Source organism: Haemaphysalis longicornis, unplaced genomic scaffold (assembly GCF_048455015.1).
Source record: "Haemaphysalis longicornis isolate Haplotype H1 unplaced genomic scaffold, Haemaphysalis longicornis Haplotype H1 scaffold_5, whole genome shotgun sequence".
Taxonomy (NCBI): Eukaryota; Metazoa; Arthropoda; class Arachnida; order Ixodida; family Ixodidae; genus Haemaphysalis; species Haemaphysalis longicornis.
In genome coordinates this window covers 43,280,165-43,290,239 of record NW_027526385.1, presented here as the reverse complement: position 1 = coordinate 43,290,239, position 10,075 = coordinate 43,280,165, and the positions used below count along the sequence as shown (strand labels likewise).

General features: G+C 51.2%; 1 protein-coding gene across 1 annotated transcript in view; it reads right to left on the bottom strand.

Annotated features, from left to right (window-relative positions):
- LOC144138119 (FAD-dependent oxidoreductase domain-containing protein 2-like) overlaps nt 1–9,408 on the bottom strand; it is a gene marked incomplete in the record, with an annotated part of 14,837 nt that extends 5,429 nt beyond the window's left edge. The window contains 7 exon segments of the mRNA XM_077670231.1: nt 1–138; nt 2,472–2,638; nt 3,981–4,199; nt 4,892–5,304; nt 6,453–6,619; nt 7,493–7,688; nt 9,313–9,408. Coding sequence (XP_077526357.1) covers nt 1–138; nt 2,472–2,638; nt 3,981–4,199; nt 4,892–5,304; nt 6,453–6,619; nt 7,493–7,688; nt 9,313–9,339 — 1,327 coding nt within the window.
- Between the last annotated feature and the right edge of the window lie 667 nt (nt 9,409–10,075).

The window sequence follows — 10,075 nt, the reverse complement described above, 5'->3', positions numbered from 1 at the left end:
TGTGGTGCATCTGGTATATGCCCGAAGCCTCGTTGACTCGCCCCAGGATGGTGTCCAGCAGCTGGGCGAGCGGAAGCCGCCTGCTGGGCCAGGGTACCCCGTGGTTCTTCCACTCCAACAGGCGGTGCAGGGCCCGGGCTGCGAAGCATGCGACAGCACACACGCTTGTCCTCCTCCTCTGGCCCGTGCAGTAGTATGCTGCTCCTATGATCATCGACTGTGTACATCAGCGAGTGACCTCGAGAGGGTCCACTCGCTCTCAGCTGTAGTCTTCAATGCTTCTCTGGTCATGAAACTCCCGGCCAAGTTTCGTACGGGGACAAAGGCTACTGCGAGGGGCGCCACCGCAGATCGGAGGGCATCGGGCGGCCGCCGCTGCTCTGTGGCCAGACCGGCAGGCAGGAACGCAGTAGCAGAATGCCAGTTCGCACCGAATTTTTTCGCCACTCACAAAATGAGAAGTCCATTTGAGCGGCCCACGACACATAAAGCGAAAGCTCACTGCTGATGAGGCGGCGAGCGTCTGTTTTATCTTACTCCGTGGTCCGTTCCCTTCCAAACGCGCTCTGACCACGCCCCCGGCTGCCCTCCGCTCAACACCAGCGCCGCGGCGCGGCAGCGTAAGAAGCTCTCCCATAGCGTGACGGCGAAGTTTCATGACCAGAAAGGCATTGAAGGACTCTGGCTGTAGCTTAGCTATAGGCGATTGGCTAACTAAGAACGACAACAGAAGTTGTCCTTGCGCCTTATCACTGTGCGGCGCAAGAGCGCGTTACTTCTAGCATTTTGAACGTGACGCGAGTCGTTGCCGTGACCTATCAGACTTAATCTGCTTATAAACCACTGAAGCGACGACAAAAAGTATGAGAAAAAAATTGGCTCCAATCCACGCTGTGAAGGTGATTGGAAAGCAAGCTTTAAACGACACCTACAACTATTGCCCATGCGACGTCACTTGAATTCACACACGTGGCTCTACAAAGAGCGAAACAGAGATTCTGCCAGCCGTTACCTTGAGTTCTCGGGGACGGCGTCCCGAACGCAGGAGCGTCGGCCACGGCCGAGCTAGAGCGGCGGACCCCGCCGCCGCTGTAACCAGGCCGCGCGTCGGCAGAAAAACGGAGAGGAGCATCTTTCGAAGGGTGAGACAGCGGAACCTAGCCATCTGATCTGCTAGCTCGGGCGACACCACCGCGCGACACAAGCGCAGACACCGAAACAATTCGGCATGTGAGCTTAGTGATTCTCATTTGTACAGATCAAAACTAACTAGTTACTTTAGTAAGTTTAGGAATTGGCGAGAAATCTGAGGGGACTTTTATAATTGCTATTTATCAGATCCAGTTGCTCATTTTGCCTTTTGTAATACCTGTTAAAACACAACTGAACTGGTATCACCACTTAGAAACGGAGTCCCAATCGTGGCAAGCATTGCGCAAAAGGTAGCGTTTTCTCGAGCGCCAGATGTCTGTATTTGGTCTCTAAATTTTGTTTTCCCGCCCTGCAAACCAATGCTTAACGTATCTTTGCCGTACGACCACTTAATTCCCGTCGGGTGCGGGTTACCCAGGAGGTGCTGTCGAGGAAGTTAATCAAGCCGTGCGAGGAAAGCGCGCAATGGACGCGAAGCACGCCAGAACAGGTCAAAAGCAACTGAAAGCTGACGACAAAGCCGTCCCTCCAACGCGCCCGCCGGTGCGAGCAGGCAGCTGCGCGCGGTGAACGCTGGGTAATAGCGCCCTATCGCCGCACCATCTACACTATGCTCCGGAGCGAAAACCGCCCTCCCCCTCCCCATCCGCGTTCGGAGTTTCTTGTCCCGCACGCCACGAAAGAATGATTGGCTTGTAGATGTAGAAAGCTTTGCTTTAAAAAAAAGACGATGTCGCACATTAGGCGCAGTCTCCTTTCAAAACGCGCGCGCGTTGACGACACGGGTACGTCGCCTCGGCGGAGCTAACGTTAAATGAGCTATTGACGTTCTTAACTTGTGCCCGAGGGTAGCGTGACTGCACCCAGTAGTAACCTATCTTCCGAAAGGAAATACCGCAGAAATAAAAGTTGCGCCCAGTTCCACCCAGTGCGAAGTCTTTTGAAACATCGGAGCTGTTGTTTTCTTGTGTCTCCTCTAAGGTCAACGGGCGCTCGCACAAGAATGGTAGCGCCGTCGCCCCGCAAATTTTGCGGTTCACCCAAACGAATAGGCAGCTAAACCTCGGCGGCGGGGGATCTCTCCCTCTTCTAGAGACAGAAAAAAAAACGCTCCTGCAAGACCACTGCGCCCTCTGTAGTCAGTCTGGGAACCGGTTTCTGCCAAGCCACCTGTGAGGGTACCTTCTCACACCCGTGCGTGACGCACGACCTTCAGCAGACGGACGAAAAGGCTCGACCTAGAACAGCTCCACTGTTAAAAAAGGTTGGGGAAGCCCACAGGAAGGCAGACGTGTGCAGTCGCATGCGTTTCTGCACACCTGTGTAACGGAAGCCGTGGATGAAGCCTCCGGCTGCTTCCCTGAAGTCGAGGGAATGTGCCGTAGAGCCGACGAAGTACATGTCCGGTACGCTGGCCGATTCGTAGTCCCGCTTGATGAGCGGAAATTTCCTCTTCCGGTCAGCGTCGCGCTCTGGCTTCGTACACCTGGGGCAGAGATGTTGTAGACCATCCTGAACATTTGTAGTGTCAACAAGCTGAGATGTACCATGTAGTATTGCAAGGGCCAGTGGTGGGGCAGCTTCTATTAGACATTCTATGTTAACACCATAATTCTCTATCATGTTTGTCTCTTTCACTAGCCCGGGCATTGTTTTAAGAAGTTGACTTGACTGCTATGCACAAATGCATCGCTGGTAAGGTATTTTTCCGAGGCAATATAAGGAGTCTGGCGTTAAACTAAGAGGGCCTTAGTACCTTCTACTTCTTCAATACCCCAAGTATTGTTATGGAGAATTATGGACCGAGCCCATGCTTAAGTTGGGCTCGATACTACGCAAACGTACTGCTGAGAAGACATTTTTCCGGGTAAATGTATCTGGTCTTATCTGAATAGTGCACGAAGGACATAGGACCTTTTAAATAATAGCATTCTCTTTTTCTGCGAATGTGACACGTCAAAGCATTGAAGTCGGACAGACGGACTTCCTCGTTGATTCCGCATGTAAATACAGTAATCCCTCGTTAACTCGAACTCGGATATCTCGAAATGTCTGTTAAGTCGGACCTTCTTTGCACCGTGCACTTACCTCCCATGGGCGCCATTGATTTGCCCCCCTTTATCTCGAAACATTTTTGAGGGGACGACGGATATCCCGAAATGTTGGCGGAAAGTGGACCAGGCAAAGTCCGCTACATACACCTGACAAGGTCTCTGTTCTTACGCTAGCTCCCCTACACGCCGAACGCGGTCATAAACGGCAAATTTACGCTGCAGGCCAATGTTCCCGGCTTCGGAATTCTGTCGGACGCCTACATCATTGAGAGAGCTGTGGACGATGCAGCTGATCACGAGGACGAAGAGGAGCCTCGATAAGTGCCTACCACGACAGAAACAACACAGCACAGATGCTGCGCCTCCGTCGGAACAAGATATAACGTAGCCATGGGGACCAACAATTTACTGTATGCATTGAGCAGCTCGAGAGCCCTTTCCTGGGACCAAAAGCGAACGCGAAACAGGCGAGCGTCACGCGGATCCTTTCTTCCGCAGTCATAAAAATTCGTTTTTCCTGCGAACTTTTTTGCCTTCATTATGAAAACGCCCCTGGGCAGTGGCGCTTTTGTTACCAGCATTAGCTCTTATTTTAGCGAGCTGGGCACAAATTTTCGGCATTTCGCTTAAATCGAAACTCCGTTCATCTCGAAATTTTCAGGGGAATTAACGACTTCGAGTTAACGAGGGATTACTGTATGCTTGTGCGTTAAAAAATGCTTTGCCTCGACTGGTTCGGGAACGGCGCACAAGCGACGAAGAACACGCACTCACGGCGCGAACATGCGGTCGTCGTATGTGAAGCCCAGGCAGCGCACCACGACGTCGTACTCTTCCTCGGGCGGCGCGTAGGTGCTGGAGCTGTCGTTGCGCAGGTGCAGGGCCAGCCTGCCCGACGGGGTGCGCACCAGCCGGAGGATGTTCAGGTTGGCCTCCAGGATGCCGTCCAGCGACTTGAGCTGGTAGTGGTCCAGGATCTCGTTGTTCACCGCCCTGGGTGTTTGTATGTATAGGCAGGAAAGGCACGCTTTCAAAAGCCGCGGCAATCCTACCTACTACGAGTATAATCGCTTGCAAGGAAGCGGTATACCGATGCACCGCTAGTCATCTGCACTGCATTTTCCTCTATTTCCCAGACAAAGTTTTGGTTTCACCGCTCTCAGTAATGTGAAAGTTGGCAGTCCCGCACGCCGCCGTGAACCCCACCGTCTTCCCAAGGGGGCATTCGAGGTGTCCGCCTTCTTCTTAGCTTCCTTGTGGAGATAGAAATGGCGAAGTGGCTATGTTGATGACTCGTTAGGTAGCGCTCGGGCGGAGCAATTGCCGGTGCATCTCGCCATGCTAACACCTCCTGATCCAACAAATCAACAGCCAACCATCCTACACGTGCAAGGCACACCAGCCAGAAGAAAGCTGTCGCCCCCAAAGCTTTGATTTTGTTATCTTTGATTTTGTTATTGTTGGTGATACCCCAGAACTTTGTCTAGTTCTTTGGCCTGCTCACACCTGTGCGTGACACGACCTACAGCAGACTTACGAAAGGTTTTGTTATAAGCAAAACTTCTCAAAATCCGGTATGATATTCTCTACAGTTCAGCGGCGGCCATGATACACTTCTAATGAAGCGATATTTTGTCATAACGAGGGCCTGACCCGCGCGATACGTACACAATGGGTGACATTACCTTAGGTCGCCGACGTAGTGGGTGCTCCAAGCGAATCGCGGCGGCGAGCTGGCCAGCAGGTGGACGTAGTTGGCGGCTGCCGCCACGTGGTTGGCCGTCTCGAAGGCCGAGTTGCCGCCTCCCAGGATAAGCACCGTCTTGGCTTCGAAGTCGGCCTCGTCCGTGGAGACGTTCTCGTATCCCACGGTCAGATCGCGGCCCTCGAAGTACGGCTCGTTTGGCCGGGACATGCCGTTGGCCAGGAGTAGGTATTTGCAGAGGTAGCCGTCGCCCCGCTGGTCGGCCAGCTCGAAGTTGTGCCCCGTCGGCGTGGCCTTCGTCAGTCGGCGGACGTTGCGGACCTCCGTGTCGAACTGGACGCGAAGGTCCAGCTTCCTCCGGTACTCGTCCAGGTACTTGACCATGACGTCGGCCTGACCATAGGAAGGGATGCAGCAATGAAAGTCGTATCATTGGGCTCGTCATTTCAGGTGACTTAATCTGGCTCGATGCCCTGGGACTTGAACTCTGCTTTCGAAAACCGACTAGAAAGAACTTCTTCACTTTTATCACGCCATTTTTCATTTAGCTTGGCAAAAGTTTTATCCTGCATTAGAATACCTCTAGCTAGCACTGCAAAAAGCCCTTCCCCATGTTCACTAAAACGGGGACATTGACAACGCGACTGTGACACGAGCTAACAAGTCATTGCAGCTCTAAACCAGGTCGGTATAGCCGTATGGACACGTATGGGTGTGGTTCTGCACTCTTAACCAAAATGGGCGAAAATAAGACGAACTTCAGCATTTACGCCTTGCCAAGAACATTTACTCCTTTAAATACGAAACGCGCTAAGATTAGGACCGTGTGCAAAATGAAGTGACCAAACGTTGGACCCTCGACGCGAACGGGACCAACGGAAAGACTAACAGCACCTTTTGCTCCCGCAACGTTGCTGTTGCTCCCCCTGGCGGGGGCCCTCCGACTTGTTTCTACTTGTTCGGCGGCCAGCGGGGCCGACGTGCGAAAGTTGAGCTGCGGCGGCGGCGACTTTTCCCCATTCGCCCTTTTTTTTGAAGTTCGTGAGCTTGTACCTTAGCGTCAGAGTGTCAGTTCTTTTTTTAAAACCAACGCCAGCCGATTCGCTGTACGTTACTGCCGACAACGACCTAATTTTTATTTGTTTCGGTCAATATTTACCTAATTTTTTTACTTAACCCTTGCATACGCAACTAATTTTACACGTCCTATTTTACATGTCCTCGGTATGTGGGAAAGTCCGGGTCGGACGTCCGTCGGACGTTCCTATCATGAGCAATTCCTTTGCATTGGATCATCCCACTGACGCCCGTATTTTCGCGGATACCCGAAATGTCCGTCACCCTATGCCCAATGGATGTTCCATGGACATGTACAGTTCAATGGCTAACTGCGGTTAATCGCACCTCCAAGGGCCGGCATATTCTGAATTTAAAGAGGGGTCCCAAGCACCCCTAGTTGCCGCACCCAGAAACCCCTTGAAAGTCCTCCTCAAAAACCGGAGAACAAGGGATAGACAGGTAGTCGTGGTGGCGAGGCTCACGTGCGGGAAGTAGTCGGACGAGAAATGCTTGAAGAGGAGCGATGGCTGGTCGCTGATGAGCGAGTTCCAGTCGTGCCTGAGGTTGTACTCCGCATTCTGCCGACCCGTGTGCCGCTTGTTGATGCTGATGAGTCGCCGGTGCCTCGGGTAGACGCTGAAGAAGTGCCCTGCACGCATCAACGCCAGTCGATCTCTCTTAGATGTCACAGATACCAGAATCTACAATCGTCAATGAAGCCGCGTTCAGTGTATACTCCGTTTCAAATTATTTTTCTGCCAAGTTTTAATCACGTGTTATCCCTAAGAATAGGCGCATACGTCACAGGCGCTGAGATTACCATTACTCTCATTGCGACCAGTATCATTAATATTGCTACGCGCAACCTTTCTGTTCGTTAAAGGGACCCTGCAACACTTTCAATGTGCGCTTTCACTCTTTCCTTCGCGTCTGGATCCACTGAGAAAGCTATAGTCATCGCCAGCACGGAGCGGCACTGCGTGATTTTCTCGTCGCCCCAGATACGTCTTCCATTTCTGTTTTGTTTTTGTGGCTTTTGTTTTTTTTTTTCAAGTTGCTATCGAAAAGCGTTCATTGCTGCAACTGAAGGACAACCGGCTAACAGCCGCTACATGGCCTCAGTGAAGTGATTCGAGCCGTCGAAGAACGTCAAGACCGGGAAAGAGAGAAAAATCTTTTGAGCGAGTTTACAAGTTATCTGACGGGCATAGGGTAGTAATTTTTGGCTGAGACCCCCTAACCTAAGTACTGAGTGTGTTGGGTTACGGCTTTCTGCAAGCATTTAGGATTTCAAAAAAAAGTGGAAAGAAGTGTTGCAGGGTCCCTTTAAACAGTCAAGTTCCAAGTCTAAAAGAGGTGCCTAAAAAGGGCATGTCCTGGCTGAGCGCTAGACATGCAATACGGATAACATCAAGTATATACATCTGCGAACACAGGGTATTAGCACAAGCAACTAAAGTTCTCTCTGGGCCGACCCAGCTGACAACACCGCGAAGCACTGCTTATGCGCGCATGTACGTACCTGTCATGTTGCTCTTTTCGAAGACCATGTAGTCCCTGCCGGCCTTTTTCAGGTAGTAAGCCATCTGCAAGCCCGCCGGTCCTGCGCCGACCACGCAGTAGTCGAGCTTCGTCCTGGGGCTTCCATCCCGCTGCTCGTCGCAGCGAACTGAAGACGGCCACCAAAGCGTTGCGGCCGCAATGGCCAAGCAGAAGATCTGTTCGGGAAAAAGGCGAGATTACGTAGGAGCTCCATTAATCCGCGGCCCCACAAAGCGTGTCTTGAAAAGAAATGTGGTTGATTCCTCGGTTATAGGAATCGGTAAAACACGAAAGTGAAATGGGCAGCGAAATCTGCAGCTGAGCATGATTTGTGGGTCGGCGGCTGTCTTGTGGGCACGCTTGGCGAGCGACGTCCTGCTGGCGGGTCGCTTCGGCAAAGGTGTGCTGGCGTCATTTCCGTGACGAGTATGACGTCAGTGAAATCTTTGTGTATTCCTGCATAAAACACTTTCTTGATAAAATGTAAAATCCGAAAACGAAGAACCCGAAGTACAACGTACTCTTTAGTTTTAAAGGCCACTTCCCCGCAAGAAGACCCTGTGTGCAGAGGTGCACCCTTTACAGGCCGCTTGCTTCAATGTAATGGCGTCACTTTCGCGGCGGATATGATGTAAGTGAAATATTCGGGAATCCCGGAATAAAACACTTCGGTGTTAAAAACGGAAAACTTGTCGCGACAATTATCATCCCTGAGTGTCCCTACAAACGTTCTGATTGATTGATTATGGGATTTAACACGCCGACGCTGCACAGGCGATGAGGCACGCCGGAGTGTAGGGCTCAAGATTAAGTTTGACCACCTGGGGTCTTTAACGTGCGCCGAAATATCTAACACACTGGCGTCTGCGCTTTTCGCCTCCATCAGAAAACCGCCCTCCGCGGCCGTCTACAAATGTCGTACAACGTTAGCGGGAATTGACATCCGATGACTCCGAGTACGGCCTAGACATTCCGGAGTGACCTGAATCCTTTGTGAACGCTTTGTTAATCCTGCAGAACCGGCCTCTCTGGTGCGTACAGCTGCATTGCACAATGGTGAGTGTGTAAACGTTGGTTGTGGTAGAAGCTGTACTTTTTTGCAGAAGCGCAATGCACAAAATGGTTCTCTGAACGCAACTTTGGTGTGACGTATTAATCCCTTTAAAAGCAGAGGGGTTGAAAATAGTGCGAGTGTAAATCCATTGCTCAAAGCGTGTGCTATCAGGGCACACATGGTACTCAGAAGCTCTGAGCGTGCACATCTCATTTGCGATGGAGTCGATATTTGCATAAGCAAATATTGTAGTCTTTGCCGTGCGCGCTATCCGCGTTAGCACGCCAAAGAACCTCGTGTAGTGATTCATGCACACCTCTACGCAACGGCCGGCTCGTAGTCGAAGTGTACCCCTTCAGAGCGAATAGGACATCAAACTTGAATTCTGGATCTTTATCTGGATCTGGGTCACCTGTAATTCGTAAAAATATGGTATAGGTATGCATGCGGTGGTTCTTACACTTTCATTTTTACGCTAATCGTCCGAGCCTATTGCAATTGGGGCGGCTTCGGCGGCTGTGACTCCGCTGCGGCGTAGCAACCGATGGTAATTAGGGCGTTACTTCGAGATATTGTTGCAGGTGCAATGTTCGAAAAGGTCCGTCCGCCCAGAGGTCTGCCTCGTAACAAGATATTCTTTCAGCAGATATGAAAATCGTTTGTGTCATTTAACAGTCAACATATTAGGAATGACAAACTCCATTAGACCAAATCCCAAGTGTTGCTATATGGTCGCATCTACTTACGTATGGCCTGAGCGCAGCGCTGGGCATTTTGGACCCGCGCTGAGGAATGCGTCAGTTTGTCTTCTCTGTCCACGTCTCGTACTCAGTCACTCCCTAAAAGCAAAGAACAAAATTGAGCGTAAATAAGTGATGGCTGCCCCCCCCCCCCCCGCCCCGCATTGCAAAAGCTTTCGTTGTTGCCATGACGGCAATCTATGGATGTATGACCAAGTCTCAGCGAATAAAAATGACAAGAGTAAACATTTCGAACGTGAAATATATTGATAGCAATTCGGAATTCAGGTTTGCCAAATTTGCACAAATTGGCAAGGTTACTTACTTGATGAAGATGTCACCTGATGTAAAGTTATTGGCCCATATGATGCAATTGTTTCTCCAACGCGTGTTTAGGAGAAACGTCCGCCGCGCACAAATGCTGTGACGACTAGCACGCGTAGGTGACGTGAAAGCTCGTTGTTTATGTCTTTGCTCTACGTATAAACTCACGAGGCAAGCTCCGCTCCTCCTGCTCCAACCGCAAGCTGGCGGCTACTGGGGGTCTTGCACTCGGTGCGCAACTAGGCAGAAGAGCCATCTTCTCGCAACATAACCTCCCCTTGCCTTTCTCTCATCACTTCTCCAGTTCGATCACCGCTTACACCCACTTCTCGCCTTCCTAACGGTACTGCAGTCACGTGATTCGGTTCTTAGCGTCTCATTGGCGCCTTGCATCCATCGCCGGCGAGAGAAGATCGTCTGCTAGCTCGTAGCTTGCGCTATTCCC